At 44.8% G+C, this 18,193-nt stretch overlaps 1 protein-coding gene across 1 annotated transcript; it reads left to right on the top strand.

Annotated features, from left to right (window-relative positions):
• Positions 1 to 7,604: 7,604 nt before the first annotated feature.
• LOC309692301 (tetraspanin-8-like) lies at positions 7,605 to 18,193 on the top strand (the record flags this gene model as incomplete). The annotated part of the gene is made up of 9 exons (XM_082510655.1): positions 7,605 to 7,664; positions 10,489 to 10,545; positions 10,647 to 10,751; positions 12,150 to 12,224; positions 15,942 to 16,037; positions 16,267 to 16,371; positions 16,514 to 16,561; positions 16,809 to 16,892; positions 18,029 to 18,193. The coding sequence occupies 9 exons, from the start codon at positions 7,605 to 7,607 to the stop codon at positions 18,191 to 18,193; spliced, it is 795 nt and encodes a 264-aa protein (XP_082366781.1).

Here is an 18,193-nt window from a genome sequence, read left to right on the forward strand (position 1 = left end):
TGGACTGCCTCGAAGAGATTCTGGCAAACCGTCAGGCGTCTCAGGAGGGGAAAGCGGTGCTCTACCTGCACTGTGTATAGTGCTGGCGGAGCGCTGCTGACGTCGACTGAGAAAATTGGTTGACACGCCTCTGCAATGTTGCGTGGAGATCAGGGGCAGTACCTGTGGACTGGAAGACCGGGGTGGTGGTCCCCATCTTTAAGAAGGGGGACCGGAGGGTGTGTTCCAACTACAGGGGGATCACACTCCTCAGCCTCCCTGGGAAAGTCTATGCCAGGGTGCTGGAAAGGAGAGTTCGTCCGCTAGTTGAACCTCGGATACAGGAGGAACGATGCGGTTTTCGTCCTGGTCATGGAACACTGGACCAGCTCTTTATACTTGAGGGTGCATGGGAGTTTGCCCAACCAGTCTACATGTGTTTTGTGGACTTGGAGAAGGCATTCGACCGTGTCCCTCGGGGTGTCCTGTGGGAGGTGTTGCGGGAGTATGGGGTGTCTGGCCCATTGCTACGGGCCATTCGATCCCTATACAACCATTGCAAGTAAGTCGGGCTCGTTCCCGGTGGGTGATGGGCTCCGCCAGGGCTGCCCTTTGTCTCCGGTTCTGTTCATAATTTTTATGGACAGGATTTCTAGGCGCAGCCAAGGAGGGCTTTCGCTTTGGTGGCCTCAGAATCTCATCTCTGATTTTTGCGGATGATGTGGTTCTGTTGGCTTCATCGGGTGAGGGCCTCCAGCTCGCACTGGAACGGTTCGCAGCCGAGTGTGAAGTAGTGGGAATGAGGATCAGCACCTCCAAATCTGAGGCCATGGTTCTCAGCCGGAAAAGGGTGGAGTGCCCACTCCGGGTCGGGGATGAGTTCCTGCCCCAAGTGGAGGAGTTCAAGTATCTCGGGGTCTTGTTCGCGAGTGATGGGAGAAGGGAGCCGGAGATCGACAGACGGATTGGGGCTGCAGCTGCAGTAATGCAGACGCTGCACCGGTCCATCGTGGTGAAGAGGGAGCTGAGTGTAAAAGCGAAGCTCTCAATTTACCGGTTGATCTACGTCCCTACCCTCACCTATGGCCACGAGCTGTGGGTAGTGACCGAAAGAACGAGATCGCGGATACAAGCGGCAGAAATGAGCTTCCTCCGAAAGGTGGCTGGCCTCTCCCTTAGAGATAGGGTGAGAAGTTCGGCCATCCGGGAGGGGCTCAGAGTAGAGCAGCTGCTGCTCCACATCGAAAGGAGCCAGTTGAGGTGGTTCGGGCATCTGAGAAGGATGCCCCCTGGGCGCCTCCTGGGTGAGGTGTTCCAGGCATGTCCCACCGGGAGGAGGCCCCGGGGCAGACCCAGGACACGCTGGAGAGATTATATCTCTCGGCTGGCCTGGGAATGCCTTGGTGTTCCCCCGGATAAGCTGGAGGAGGTGGCTGGGGAGAAGGAGGTCTAGGCCTCTTTGCTTAGGCTGCTGCCCCCGTGACCCGGCCTCGGATAAAGCGGATGAAGATGGATGGATGGATGGATGGATGGATGGACTATTTAGGCTGAAGGTTGGCCTTAGTTGCTGCCAGATCATTGTACCTCCTGTGGTGGAGGAGTTTAGCACTCATGTGCTGCTTTTTTGCTTTGAACTGACTTGATGCTCTTTTGTGCAGATGGTCCATTATTTTCAGTAACCCAGGAAGAAAATAGGAAACCTGTTTGCTGGGGTGCTCTCTCCTGGACAAACTGACATGCAATAATCAAGGTGTAGAAAAGGGTCAAGGCTGAAAAACTCAGGTGAAGTCATGGATCAGTCAGACAGCCATAACAGCCATCTGGATGCTGTAAACTTCTCTACAGAGAACTAAAGCAGCCAGAGTGAAAGACAAATGATTCCAAAGTCCTCATGTTGATTTTCTATGTATTTGTGCAGATCCTTTTGTCCACTCCATCATCAGCACAGGCAAGATAAAACTAGATTTTTTTACTTTCTGTGGTCATCATTTACAAAACGATAACTGACAGCAGACGAAGCAGGAATTCTAATTTTACATGTATTATTAGAAAACCACATTTCTGGACATAAAACAATAAAAAAAAGTAAACAGATGAATCAATAAAAGAGATGAATCAATATCACTTCCTATTGCAAAATGGGAAGCGGATTTATCAGTTAACTTAGCCCTAAACTTCTGGTCTCAGATTTGCTTAAAAACCTTTCATCTAATTAGAAATCCCAGTCTTCAATTAATTCAATACAAAATATTACATAGAGTGCACTATACAGGTCATCGGATGTTCAAGATGGGCTTTACGTCTACCAACAACTGCTCACACTGCCAAACCAATTCACCGGACAATTATATCCACGCTCTTTGGTTCTGTCCACCAGTTCAGAAGTTTTGGCGCGAGATATGTGAAGACTTATCAAAGTGTCTGAAATGTAACATTCCAACTTCCCCCTTAGTGTGTTTGTTGGGCAGCTTAGATAATGTCACTTCAGAAAAGAATATCGCCCATATGGTTTTCACTGCCCTATGCATAGCCAAGAAAACAGTCCTCATGAACTGGAAAAATAAAAATAATCTTAATTCTAACCAATATAGAAATTATCTATTAGATTACATTAGTCTTGATACAGCCTCTGCCACCACATCAGATCAATTGCTCTGGGCTCCTTTGATCAGCTCCATCACCTAGTGGGGGTGGGGGGTCATAGTTTGGTCCCGCCTTCACTGTTGTGATTGGTGTGGGGGTAGGGACAGGCTTAGGGCGTCGGGGGGTTCCCCGGAGGCATTTTTCTTGGGGGTCTCAACCCGGGGTAGCGGTCATGTCCGGTTAGGGGCTCTGTTGGCTCTCAGGTGACTGTTTCCTCGCGGCTGCGTGCAGCGGGACCAGGGGAGGGTCTGTGCTGACGGACGTGGGTTACTGACCTGGTAGCCTGGCTGCCCCTGGGTGGGTCCGGGATGGGCGTGAGGTTCTGGGGGCGCTCCGTCTCTGGGCTGGGGCCCAGGCCGGGCCTCGGGGGCTTGGGTCCTGGTTGGTGTGTTGCCGGGGTTGTGGGCGGGTGGGTGCATGGGGGCCCAGCCCTGGAGCGGGGTGCCGCCGGTGCATCGAGCCACCTGGGGGGCTCTTCAACTGGTGGGGAAGATTGTCACATCTTGCAGGAGCTTTCCTCTCCTCAGGGGCTCTCTCTACAGGAGGGGGAGATACAAGAGAGGTGGAGGAAGATCTCAGCCTGGGTGTTTATTGTCTTATGTAGTCTGGAAGAAGAGTGGATGGTGGGGTGGGTGCAGTTTTCTCTGTGGTGGGGTTGGGTGGACTGTCCTGGGCTCTGTGGGGCCGGGAGGCGCTGCCTTTCTGGGCCCCGGTCTGGATGGGCCTGGGCCCCCTTTCCCTGGTAGGTCGCGGAGTATGGGGGTGCCTACTGGGGTCAGCGGGGGAGCTGGCCCTAGGGAGGGGTCACTTGCCCCTCCCTTCCTTCCCTCCCCATCTCCAGCTGCCTCCCTCTTCCCGCTCCACCACAACCACCCACACATGCAGGACCTTGGAGTAGGGGTATGTCACCAGGGTGCAGAGGAGGCCACCCCCCCCCCCCCGTCCCCCGTCCCCCGTCCCCTTCTGGCTGCCTCTGCCTCAATTTTATCCCACAACTTAGACATTCACATTACTCACACTCTCATTACACATACATATAGGATCTTGGGGGTGGGCACGATACACGGAATCCAAAGTACCATCAGGGTGTACACCCCACCCCTGGCATCGTTGCCCACCTCTCAATGTTAAATACACGTAGACATTGAGGGCCAGCAGGAGGGACCATGCGCTTACCTGCTGCTCTCTGGCAGGTAGCTCCATGCCCTCCTGGGTTTTAAATGCACCTTAGAACACACATGCATCAACACTACAATGAGCGGGTGGAGGGAGGTTTGGAGTCTTCTCTCACCCCCATTCTCTGCGACCTGCTGGAGCGGGGGGGCTAGGAGGAGGAGTTGGCCGTCCGACTGCGGTCTGGAGTGTGGGGCCTCCCTGCTGCTGCGGAGTCGGGGCGGTCTGCCTCCCCCCACCGCAGGGAAAAGGGTAACACCACCTGGGTCTGGGTGCAGTTCCCCCCCTCCAGGGGCAAGGGTACCTAGACCCGGGGCTTAGAGTACGCTTGGGGAGTGTGATCGTGTGTACAGCGTCTCTTTATGTCTGTCTCCACGTTGGTTGAGTGTGGAGTAAGTGTATATGAGAGCATGAGGGTGGGAATGGATGTTTGTATATGTGTGTGCCTGTATTTCTGTGTCTATATGTCAGGTTGGGTGTCAGGCGCCACCTCTCTGGGGACATCTTAGGCCCTCCAAGGTATGGAGGCCTATCTCCCCCTACCACCACTTCCCTTGCCAGTGGCGGACTCCCTCAGACATCGGTGCGTTGGTGGTTCTTTGTGTCCGGGGATGGGCGTCCGGGTACACACCGGCTCACTCCTTGGCGGCCGCTTATCGGGGCCTGGAGCCTGGGGCTTGCTCGGGCCACTTCGGAGGTGGGGTGCCCCCGGCCTCTCGGCCTGGGGCTCGGTCACTCAGGCACGGCTGGCTGCCGACGGAGCTCACGGGCGCGTCACTGCAACTCCCCCTGGCTTCTGCTCCGCGGCTGCTGAGTGAGCCCTCATCTGGGACTCTCCTCAGCTCTTTCTGGGACAGTGGCGCGGCTGCCCCTCTGTTGGTCTTCCTTGGTCTCTTGTGTTCTGGGGGCCTCTGGATGTCTGGAGTTTTGATCTCCTCCATACCTGCTTCATGCCCTGGAGGACGGGGCTGTGGCCCCCCCACACCCTCTAGCAGATCATTACATGAAGGAACCTTTTAAAAAACAAAAAACAAACGCGTCCATGCTCACAGGTGTACACATGGGTGATCACACCCACAAACTACACCCTTTTTGGCTCCTACCTCAAAGCACACTGTGTTCTGTTGATCTTATGTGCTGCACAATAATGTTTAATATTTAGTATTCACTGTCATATTCCCATATATCATTGTGATGTTGTTTATTCTATTACTCTTGTTCTCTTCTGTTTGTTTTCTTTTTTCTTTCTCAGCAGGTGACCCAGGTGATTGATATATGCATTTTTTTTCTTATTTTTTTTCTTTTTCTGCTCATTCTGTTGGTTTTTGGTTTTTGCCCTTCTCCCCCGTCCCTCTTCTCAGCTGTTTCTCTTTCCCTCTTTCTTTCTCCCCTTCTTTTCCCCAGTCAAGTCTGTCCCATATTCAGTAAGTGAAAATAAAATAAACAATAAAAGGTGAATCAAATGGACCATTATGGCAAGGCTGGGATGGTCAATTTGGTAAAGTAAATCCGTTGGGCATCTTTCTTTGCCTTTAGACAACAATTCTGATGGCAAAAGAGCCAAACGGGACAGGCCAAAAAAAAAAAAAAAAGTAAAGTACATTTAAAAAAAACATTTTCGAAAATCAAATTTATGCTCATGCACCAAATTTTAAGAAAACTCAGTATTTCAGAAACCACAATCACAAAAACCCTGTTCAAAAAAACGAATGTTAAGAAAACACAATGAATTTTGTTCTTGTTTTTGTTCGACCGTGCTGATGTCTCTTTATTAATATTTAATAGTGTCACGGTCCTGGGTCGGTGACCCAGTGTTTTGTTTGTTATTATTGTTGTTCTATGGTTTCTTTGCTGTCAATGACTTGTGTTCTGATTTGATGTTTTGATTTTTATCATTGTTATCACTATTAGTGTTTAGGTTTCTTTCTCTGTCGTTCTAGCACTCTAGTTCTTTGTTTGGTGATTTCTAGTTCGTAGGTTTTGTCCATGTGTCCCTTTTAGTTTAGTATCAAGTCTGCTCCAGGGGTAAGGGTACCTAGACCCGGTTTGTAGAGTACGCTTGGGGAGTGTGATCGTGTGTACAGCGTCTCTTTATGTCTGTCTCCACGTTGGTTGAGTGTGGAGTAAGTGCATATGAGAGCATGAGGGTGGGAATGGATGTTTGTATATGTGTGTGCCTGTATTTCTGTGTCTATATGTCAGGTTGAGTGTCAGGCGCCACCTCTCTGGGGACATCTCAGGCCCTCCAAGGTTTGGAGGCCTATCTCCCCCTACCACCACTTCCCCTGCCAGTGGCGGACTCCCTCAGGTGTCGGTGCGTTGGTGGTTCTTTGTGTCCGGGGGTGGGCGTCCAGGTACACACCGGCTCACTCCTTGGCGGCCGCTTATCGGGGCCTGGAGCCTGGGGCTCGCTCGGGCCACTTCGGAGGTGGGGTGCCCCCGGCCTCTCGGCCTGGGGCTCGGTCACTCAGGCACGGCTGGCTGCCGGCGGAGCTCACGGGCGCGTCACTGCAACTCCCCCTGGCTTCTGCTCCGCGGCTGCTGAGTGAGCCCTCATCTGGGACTCTCCTCAGCTCTTTCTGGGACAGTGGCGCGGCTGCCCCTCTGTTGGTCTTCCTTGGTCTCTTGTGTTCTGGGGGCCTCTGGATGTCTGGAGTTTTGATCTCCTCCACACCTGCTTCATGCCCTGGAGGACGGGGCTGTGGCCCCCCCACACCCTCTAGCAGATCATTACATGAAGGAACCTTTTAAAAAAACAAGCGCGTCCATGCTCACAGGTGTACACACGGGTGATCACACCCACAAACTACACCCTTTTTGGCTCCTACCTCAAAGCACACTGTGTTCTGTTGATCTTATGTGCTGCACAATAATGTTTAATATTTAGTATTTACTGTCATATTCCCATATATCATTGTGATGCTGTTTATTCTATTACTCTTGTTCTCTTCTGCTTGTTTTCTTTTTTCTTTCTCAGCAGGTGATCCAGGTGATTGATATATGCATTTTCTATTTCTTTTTTTTCTTTTTCTGCTCATTCTGTTGGTTTTTGTTTTTTGCCCTTCTCCCCCGTCCCTCTTCTCAGCTGTTTCTCTTTCCCTCTTTCTTTCTCCCCTTCTTTCCCCCAGTCAAGTCTGTCCCGTATTCAGTAAGTGAAAATAAAATAAACAATAAAAGGTGAATCAAATGGGCCATTACGGCAAGGCTGGGATGGTCAATCTGGTAAAGTAAATCCGTTGGGCATCTTTCTTTGCCTTTAGACAACAATTCTGATGGCAAAAGAGCCAAACGGGACAGGCCAAAAAAAAAAAAATAGTATCAAGTCTGCGTCTTTGTAAATAATCTCTTGTTTCCTGTTTTATTTTGATAGTCCCAGTCCTATGTGCAGTGAGTCTAGTTTTACTTGTCCTTGTTTCGTCAGCTCTAATTTCTTCCTCCTGTCTCCAATTCCCTTTGTCATGTTGTTAACATTAGTCCCCCGCTGTGTCTCTCCTGGTGTTTACTTGTGTGTTTTCGTTCTAGCTTCCCAGATTGGGTTTCTGTTTGGTTTGCCATGGTCAGCAATAAAGCTACTTTTGAGTTCACATTTTGCCTCTATTAGTCCTGCGTTTGGGTCCAATCCTGTCTGCCTGCACAGCACATCATGACAAATAATTCATTAGCTTTCTAATCTACAGGAAGCTTCTACAGGAAGCCCTGCCCTTCTCTCTTGCTTTCCAAGATTCATTTGTACTATCACTTTTTCCAACCACCGCTGGATGCAGAATCACAGTACGTGTTGATGCATTTATGCTTCATCATACAGCAGCATGAGTCAGGTCAGCCCTTCTCTCAGACATTTCTTCTTCGGCTTCAACGTCTTCTTTTTGGTGAGTAACTGGATTTTAAAAGGGGGAAATGGTTCTGTTTTCTTTCTAAGAAGATGAAAGGTATGAGAGAGAGAACAGTAAAGACACACAATGAGTCGGGATTTTTGAGTTATTGACATTCACATCTCTACAGAGCTAGTAAATAAATCAATACAAACAATCTGAACATGTAAATTTTATGACAGTCTGAAGCTAGAACATGATCTGTTCAGAGGCACAGGGATATAATTTCACGTTCTACAGTCACATTAAGCTGCTATTTGTTTTAAAGGGGAGTTTCAGATATTCTGTTCTACTTCAGACAGCCTGGTGTTCTACTGATCAAAACATTTGAATGATTTTATCGTTTCCTCTGCAAATGAAAATGCAAAGGGGCTGAGAGGTAAGCTCCATCAAAATCTTAAAAACAATGATGGCTAGAGTTTGCAGCAAAGCACACGATAGCTGAAGAGTCCAGAAAAACACAAAGCAATCAGAAAAAAGGTACAAAAACTTTAAGAAGATCAGGACATGCAGGGAAGACAAATAGCTTTGGTTTAGCTTGTTTGTTGGCTAGTTAGATTTTTAAACCATGTGTTAGAAACTAACAGAATGATCACCCAGGAAAGAAAAGGCAGTAATCAAAGTTGGTGGTGAGCAAGGCTGGACTGGGACAAAAAATCGGCCCGGGCATTTTGACTAGAGACCGGCCCACCAGGATAAAGATTGAAAATGTGACGTCATTCAGGGGTAAAACCGCAAAGGATTCTGGGAACTTGTGGCAAGAGGTACTAGCGCACGCAGGCTTTCAATTGAACTGAGTTACACAGCGATAAAAAGAAACACAAAAAATGGCAAGAAGCTGTTGTATTATTAACTGCAATAGCCGGTCACATGACAGCCACGGGAAGCCGATCGTTTTTTTTTTTTATCGGATTACGTCGTTGAAGAGAAATTTTTTAAGCCATGTTTCCGAAGTAAGAGCCGACGGATGGTCTGGATATACCAAATATAACGTCCCAGAACACTCCAGCTCACATGTTAGTCTGCTCCAAGCATTCCCACAAAGGTCAGAGTTTTGTAGTAGTTAATACGTCATTTTTCTTAACATAATTGGTGATATAGGTTACAAGCAAGTCTGGCGCTGAACAGAAATTGTTGCACTATGCTCCTTTGTTTATTGTGCATAAATAGTGAATTGTCCTGACAGAATATTGTGTTTCGCTTCTGTTATTATGGTACATTGACAAAAACATATGCTTTTATTCACAGGATAAAACAGTTGTTTTGTATCACTAATTGTCCAGTGCGATTACAGCATACAATATTATTGTCACTGCTACATTTCTGTAATGAACCAGAAATTATTTCCACTACTAATTAATTACCGTTGAGCTCAAAGGTTATATTAATAAACGGTTAACGAATGTGTATTTATGACGACGATTTGTGAGACTGGTAAACTTACCTTTGTTCGTACGATGGTCTTTCGTTCTACACGGTGCATTTCAAGGTCCTGCACCCATCCGTCGGTAAACTGTACCTGGGCTTGTTGCAGTGACCTGAAGTTACTAAACTTCACGAGTGTATGCACTCACTCCAAGAACCGTATAATTATAAATATGAGCGTGGTGAAAGTTGGGCAGCACGCTAACGTCCTTTGTCCACTCTGTGTGCTCGTACGGGTCTAACCCTTTCACTCCTTTGATTTTTTCCTCGTATCTTTTCTTTGTCTTTTCGTCGAGTCTGTCTTTGTACGGACCGGCATTGAACGTTTGTGGTGCTGCAAATGCTTGCATTTGATGCGGTACTTGGATTGTTTTGCCACGAGTTCCCGGCATGCAATGCGCGAAAAATCACGTGATTGCTAAACAAGGGGGCGGGTGCATTCGGCCTCCTCGGCTGTAATTGGTCCAGCCCAGAGTCGATCATGACCAACTGGCCAATCCAACACCTTTCATTATATATACCCTTCCTAAAAATAAATAAATAAAAAAAATCCATCGGCCCATAAAAACAAAAAATCGTCAGCGGCCCACCGGGCAAATGCCCGGTATGCCCAATGGCCAGTCCAGCTATGGTGGTGAGGCATTTGAGTTCCAACAGCGGCAACAGGTATTGCCGGTTTCAAGGGCACAAAGAGCAGATCTCACAGGGGTCAGTATTCATGGCCACAGACAGACCAGTTATCCAAAGCATAAAAACAGACTCCACAACAAGATGGAGGCCGTGAGCGGACCTGGGCCAACACAACGCACCTTAAGCAGGAAGCCTGATAACTGCTCACTCAGCAGGTGAGTAGTCTTAGCCCTAACCCCCACAGCTGCTCAGCGTTCCAGCAGGAAGGTGGAGACATGGGGGAGCACACACAGAGTTGTTTTCATTTCTTAGTGGGGACATCTAATTGACATAATGCTTTCCCTAGCCGCTTACCCTAACCATCAAAAATGAATGCCTAACCCTACCCATAACCAAAATGTAACCCTGACACTTAAACCACATTTTGAGTCTTAAAAATACCTTCAAACTCGTCGCGACGGACATTTTGTCCCCATAAGGGACTGTCAGTCCCCACAAGTATAGTCACGTTCCAATTTTTGGTCCCCACAAAGATATGTGAACATGGTATACAGACAAAGGGAGAAAACAACTATAGAAAAACACACAGGAAAGGCGAGCCAGCACGAGAGACTCGAGGACCACGACTCCATAATAAGGTTCCATCTCAGACATAAACGTAGAAAATTAAATGGTGTTGGTTTACACTTGTACACAGCCCAGAAAACACAGGATTCCCCTTTTGTTGAAACTTCCTTGGATGATATGCTGCTCTGCTGTGTTTCAGCTCATAGTGGGACTCATTACAACTCCGGCTCTGCTGTTTAAATGTTATCATGACAATGTAAGTAGCACACACACACACACACACACACACACACACACACACACACACAGCTGTTTGTTATGAAGCACTAATCAAGCATAAAACTATTCTTCATTCAGTTTGTTCAGACAACCCACCTTTACATCTTTGCCTCCGTTACCGTGGTGATCAGCATCTTGGGGGCTCACGGAGCCCACACGGCAAACCTGATGAGCCTAACTGTGGTGAGCAAAAACTCAATGGCTGCTGACTGACAAATATTAGTAATTTTTCAGGTAAACTGAAGCATGAAAGAGTTTTGTTCTCACTTCTGCCATCTGTTATTTTCTGTCACATGTACATTACTTGAACATCCCTGTTAACTTTTAGCTTACATGGAGTCTGTTTTTCCAGCTCTTGGAGCTGTATGATGTCACAGAGGGGATATCCCTAATAACACTTATAATAAAGCTGACTTAAAGGGAAGGCCTTAACCCCCATCCTAATCACTAGGGTTCATGCAGACCCGAGGTGTATATTTGTTGTAATATCTACCTCATTCCACTTTTTTACAACCTTGTCAAAAGCACCCAATGTCACCTATACAGTTTTAAAGATTTGAACTTTTTATTCACTTAATGTTTGCCATGAACCCCAAAGTAAAGTAATATAAAACATCTGGGGAGTAAGTAGGTTACATTTTGGCGCTATAGTGGAACCAAAGCTGGGTCGTTCCCTGATCTTGGGTCATCCCAAAGGTCTTTTCTTTGCTTCCAAGCCACAGACAGGAAGGTGGTGATAATTTGGTCCTTCTGTCACCAGCCAGCATAGCCTGAGGCAAGTTATTAATGTCAGCTAAGAAGAGAAATACGTATTGGAAATAATATAATCATAAATAATCAATAACAAATATACACCAATTATCATTTTCTCGACTGTTTCCATTTGCATTTTTCTTTTCTTTTTGTAAATTCTCCCATTGTTAACCAAACTAAAACTACCAGCATCCACCTTTTTTTTTGTTTAATGGAAATTTTGATTGATTTTAATAATAAAACACTGAAAACTGAAGAATTTCTGTCACTTGAATCCAGATTCATATTTTTAAAAAATGCTTCAGCATACTGCTTTTTAATGAGACTATTTAATCGGAAATAAGAGCAGCATGGAGATTTTGTAAAGTAGTGAAACAAATTCTACTTTTTACTTAATTAAAAAGTACAAAAGTTTTACCTTAAAATATATTTCATGTGAAGACAGTGAAAGTGCTCATTGTGCAGAACACATAATCACATTGGATCATATTTATTGATTCATGTATTTATTACTTATTGATATAAGTTACTTATTTACTGCTAAGTTTCTTTCTCTTTATCCAAAATAAAACAGCATGACATATTATTATAGTTCATGAAAGCTGTACTTTAGAAAAGAATTTGAGATAATGCACCCCACATCATTCTTATTTCTGAAAATCAGATGAACAGAGTTATCTTTCTCCCACGTCTCTCCTGCTCCTTAAAAGTCCCATGTTGATGTGGTTAGATACAAAATAGAAAACTACAACCAAAATAAAACAAAATGCAACAAAGGTATTTACATATAGAAGCTGAGGCAGCATCTCTTTGGTTCCTTCTCTGCAGTTCCTGCTGTGCACGTTCATTGGAAGTCTGCTGATGCTCAGAGCTGGAGCTATCACTGCTGCAGCCCGACCAAACGTAAGGACCCGGTTTCTTTTTACTGTGTTGGTTCTGTATTCAACATTCAGCAACGAAGCTTCTCCCTCAAACTCAGCATTCCCAACAAAACACAAACAGATCCCAGGTTCATGCAGGAACATCAGAAACATGGAGGTTTTTCATTGTGCTACATGGACCTTGTCAGAGTTGACATCCTGAAAGAAGAAATGCATTTTAACCACAACAGTAATTTACCAAAAAGTATGAAGAGTGCTAACAGCACACCACTTGGGTTCTGTTGGGTTATCTCAAAGTTAATTAGGAAAGTGTGTGGGGGGACCTGAGTTTGAGTACAAAGTGGAAGAAAAAGTTACAGGACCTATAAAGTTTATTTTTTAGAGGTATAGCAGATGTTTCCCTTTTTTCTCAAGAAAAATTAAACGCAAATAATTGTTTATCCTGTAAATTAATAGTATTAATGTTTCAGACAGGCACAGCTGATGACATTTGCTCTCTAGCTCCAACACTGAACGTTTTATTATTAGCCGGTAGCTTAATCCAATGTAGCAGATGGCTAATGTGGCTGTTGGGTAACTGCTAATGGCTAAACGGCAAATGTTACTGACAATGTTCCCTCTAATTTTCCATGTGTCTGAGCGAACACACAAACTCCCTGAGTGATCCCTTGAAGCACTGTGAGCAACAGCAGACGTGTGCACTGTGGTCACGCCAGCATCGAATCCATCCAAGTTACATGGTTTATTAAAATAATCAAATTACAGCGTTTACATTTATGTTAGACTACTTTTAATTAACTGCTTTAGCCCACTTACATTGAAAATTTAAAAAAAATCTTGTTCATGACCTGTGTAGTATGTTAACACTATTGGAAGTAAAAATAACTTAAACTCCAATTTTGAAAACACGTGTTTTCCACAGAAAAACAAAAACAAAACAAAGTTGTACAACTTTGTTTTGTTTTGTTTTTATGAAGCTCTGACTTGTATTATGAGTCTGTGGTCTGGGAGAGAGTCCTGTAACTCTCTGTCTGCAAAATACATTATTTAAAGACCAATGTTGGGCAATTAATTATATAATTACTTCTTCAAAACAGTGAGTTTTGCAAAAAACAAAGTGTTTTGCAGCTATTTATTTAATGTCAAACTATTTACAGAACAATCAGGTGTTCTGTATCAAATTTGATGCCACACAAATTATTTGTGCCACTCCAAAACATAATTTCTCTCCACTATAAGATAAAGGAGAACAACAGAATAGAATAGAATAGAATAGAATAGAATAGAATAGAATAGAATAGAATTCAACTTTATTGTCATTGCACATGCACAGGTACAGGGCAACAAAATGCAGTTTGCATCCATCCAGAAGTGCTTTAGTGATATAGATATATTACAACATATATTAGCAATAATATAGATATGTAAGTATATTACAGAAATGGGTCTATTATGGTATGTTATAATGTACACGGTATGAAGTATGTTGTGAATATTCTATAACTATAAGTATGTACAGGCTGTAGTGAGTACAAGCTATGTACAGGCTATGAACAGGATATAAATATGAAAAACTATACAGAATATGAAATAAATAACTTTACAGAATCTGAGATATACAGCTATACAGAAATGTGAACTATGGAAGTTGTAAACAGTCGTAGGATTAAAGATTATCGAATGTACAGAATGATTATTTACACAGAGCTATACAGTAGTGCAGTTAAGATAAGTGAGATATGTGGATAGTTTCTACAGAGGCTAAAGTGCTGGTGGTTGTGAGTGGTGGTTCAGTCCATGTTATTATTGTGTGTTTGAGGGTACAGTTGTCCATTGTGGGTGTGTGTATGTTCAGTCCATGAGTTTAACGTGGGTCAGATGTCAGGAGGCAGAGTTCAGGAGTCTGACAGCTGTGGGGAAGAAGCTGTTCCGGTACCTGGTGGTCTTAGTCCGGAGGCTCCCGTGGCGCCTCCCAGAGGGCAGGAGGGTGAAGAGTCCATGTGATGGGTGACTGGGGTCTTTGATGATTTTCCCAGCCCTTTTCAGACACCGCTTCCTGTAGATGTCTTTTATGGCAGGAAGTGGTGCTCTGGCAATGCGCTGGGCAGTTTTCACGACCCTCTGCAACGCCTTTCGGTCCGAGGCAGAGCAGTTCCCATACCAGACTGTTATACAGTTGGTCAGGATGCTCTGCAGCCTGATACCTGCAGGCCTGACAACAGGAGATGTAATCAGAAGGTTGGTGGTTCGATCCCAGGCTGCATCCTGGCTGCATGCCAAATATCCTTGGGCAAGATACTAACCCCATGTTTGCCTACTGGTGGTGGTCAGAGGGCCCGGTGGCGCCTGTGTCCGGCAGCCTCACCTCTGTCAGTGCGCCCCAGGGCAGCTGTGGCTACAATGTAGCTTGCCATCGCCAGTGTGTGAAAGTGTGTGTGAATGGGTGAATGACTGAATGTAGTGTAAAGCGCTTTGGGGTCCTATGGACTAGAAAAGTGCTATACAAATGCAGGCCATTTACCAAATGCAGGCAGGCCATGTATCACTCCTGTAACACCTGTAACATTCAGCAGTCGCCTCATTGTTCTGACACACACAACAGAACTATTGACTACACTACACACTAACTACACAAGATTTGCGCTAAACATCACAAATCTCTCACATCTCAAAACACCGCCGTCACTCCTAAAACTTCCCCCTTCCTAAACATCTAAATGCCATGTTGCCATATCATTTTTTGATTAGTCGACATGGTACATTTTTCTACCAATAGGAAAAGCGAGGGGCGCAAGGGGGTGGTTTTGTTTTTGCTCACAGGCGGAGAGGGCTTTCGAGCGCTTTCCTTATAAAACACTGTTTTTACCGTTTCTTCCCGCAGTAAATATAAACAACGAAAGTATTCAAGAAAAAAAACAAACATTGCATATATTTTTATCATAACTATGGTTTTACGTGGCCTATCAACACAATTTAAAAACTGGTATAAAGTCCACACTTTTTCCATCAATTGTTCCGTCTGTCCTGCTCACATCTAAAATGGTTGTACACGTTGTCATTAACGTGGCTTCACTCCACATCAGCCACGCCGCTTTGCTAGCTAAAACACCGGTGTGGGAACATAAGGACGCTGTCATAGCCTGTCAACGTTGATTAGCTGCGTATGTGAATGCATTGGCTAGACTATGGGATAAGGTGGCATCATTCTAATCCCATACTGGAGCAGCCAGTCACTTACTGACTAACACTGCAGAACAGAATGAATTGTTAACGTATTTATTTTAATTTCAGTTCAGGATAGTTTTTTTTTGTGCGCAACGCAGATTTTCTGTGCACAGAGACCGTGCCAGCAGTGCGCAATTGCGCATGCGCGCAGCTTAGAGGGAACATTGGTTACTGATAACTGTTGAGTGCTGTTGAGATGGGAGCTTTACTGACCTCTTAAAATTCATCATAAAGAGTTATTCGCTGTTATGAAAGTCAGCTTCAGCTGGTGGTGAGGTCAGGATGAACTGTCTGTCTGCGGCACTGATACTGATCCAAATGAGTATCCAGACCAATAGTAATTTTAGCATTGATTTCTTTTCTTTGTCTACCCTAGTATTGATTGCTTTTGTTTCCACTAGTTTTGAGCAGACATGCACAATTTTAATTTGAGTAAAATGTCATCAAATGCAGGTTGTTTGATGTTTTATAGATTATTATGAACTAATAAACACACTCCTGTGTGATTTTTCAGTTGGGGCATGTGATGGAGGAAAGGTTTCGTTTGCTTTTGCCACTGGATCAGGCTTCAGGTGACATCAGGGATCAGGTTGAAAGACTACAGACATCAGTAAGCACCTATCACACTGTCAGGCAGTATAGCACAATACTTTGAGTCCAGGAGCAAAAGAAAAGCCAGAGCTTTAAGATTTCTGACTTCCACAAGATATGCTCTGTATTATTCAGTATTATTTTTGATGTGGCAGCAGTCACCAGCACCGAGTTCTGTGTGGTTTGTTCTGCACTGTGTGGTGTAAATAACACTGCAGCTTGTAGCTCTTCTTCCCGTCCGTGTTTAGTTGCACTGCTGTGGTCTGTTTGGCTACAAAGACTGGGAGAACAGCATCCCTGATTCCTGCCTGTGCAAACAGGATGTAGAGGAATGTCAGACAGTCAGCTACACAGTGAGTAAAAGAAGCTGAGACACTAATAACTTGCAGAGTTATTGTATTAACTCAGTTTCATGTGAGGTGTTGACGCTTTCTGAAATGGTTCCAACTGAAAGACAAACAAAATGACTCCTGAGTTTGTTTCCTGTGTTTTTAGAACTTCCTGTTGAACCTTTTCTGGCAGAAGAAGTCTGTCTTCACACAGGTGAGAGCTGCTAAATGCTAAAATTAAAGTTATCACTTGATACACAGGTGTGAACATATAAAAAGTGTATACCTTCAACGTTCACATCAAGGCCAATGCTCTCTCTGACAATTTTAAAGAAGTTTTAACAGATATGTGATTATGAAATAATGGAGGTAAGTGTTATCTGTTTCCTGATCCCCTGAAAAAAATTCCTTTTCCTGTCACTGCAGTCAGAGTTCATATGTGTTTGTCTCTCTGTCTTCAGCCCTGCTTTCCCATCATCAGCAGCAGGGTTGTAAGAAATGCCAACATCACCCTGGGCGTGATCTTTGGTCTCTTTGTTCTAACAGTGAGTTATTCATTAAAGTAAAATGTGTTATGTCACCATAGCTCTGCTTTTTTAATGTTTTCTTGCCTTGTATTTAAATCTCCTCCAAAAACGTAAAAAAGCATTTTGAAATGATTTATGTCCACATCTCTGACAGCCCAGGTAATGCTGAATGATGTGTGCTCTTAACAAATACTTAGAAATATTTACAGAGAATGTTTTTTTTTTAAAGAAAGAGCTGATTCAGAACTTTGGAAATACACCAACTTTTCAGCACTGGAATAGTAAACTTTTTCCTGCTATGATCCTTTAGCTTGGGTAAACTCATCTTCACCACAGAGTGTCATGGTTCAGCTGTGTGGCAGGCAGGAGAGGACCCAAACGCAAACTCACGGAGACGAAACGTAAACTCAAAAACACAGCTTTAATGCTGGCATAAAGTGAAACACAAAAAACAGTACTAAACTTAAACTGGGGAGACTAAAGCACGAGGAGCCACAGGGAAAAATCACACAGCTATGAGGGAGACTACGACACTGACAAAGAGAAACACAAAGCTTAAATACACAGAGGGATAAGGAGGGAATGAGACACAGAAGGAGAGCACAGCTGGGAGAAATCAGGACTGGACGAGACAGAGACGCAAAACTAGAAACACTCACATGAGGCATGGACCTTCAAAGTAAAACAGGAAGTATCACACAGAGACGCGAACTAGACACAGTGGAGACAGCAACTAAGAAACAGAGACAAACCATAAGGCAGAGGTCTAAGAACCAAAATACACAGAGGGAAATACTCAGCTTTGAACACAAGAGACTAGACTAGAGGGAGTAACAAAAGACCAACCATGAGAACATAATGCACAATGCAGGGTGACAGAAAACAAGAAACTCAAACATGCAAAGACACACAATAAACAGAACAGAGGGGGCACAGAGAGACATGAAGGGCAGGGGAGACTTAACATGGGTTGAAACACAAGGGGGAACTAATAAGCAAATGAACATAGGAGGCCTAATGAGCTAAACATACTATAAACATCAAAATGAACTAGAACTCAAAACACTGGGTCCTAAGACCCAGGATCGTGACACAGAGTGCATGAGTGACAAACATCATCGTGTCAGTCTTTATTAACTGTTGTTTGTGTGTAGCTCTTCGGCATGGTGCTGTCATCACTGCTGATCTATCAGATGTATAACACGAGCATCAGGTTGAACTGCCAGTGGATGGACCAGCCACCTGCCTACGAGCTGCTGGACGACACGCCAGAGAAGACGCCTTCAGCCTCAAACCCTCCTCACAACTTTCAGTTATAG

This window comes from Aulonocara stuartgranti (genome assembly GCF_965226115.1).
Source record: "Aulonocara stuartgranti genome assembly, chromosome: 17".
NCBI classification, from domain to species: Eukaryota; Metazoa; Chordata; class Actinopteri; order Cichliformes; family Cichlidae; genus Aulonocara; species Aulonocara stuartgranti.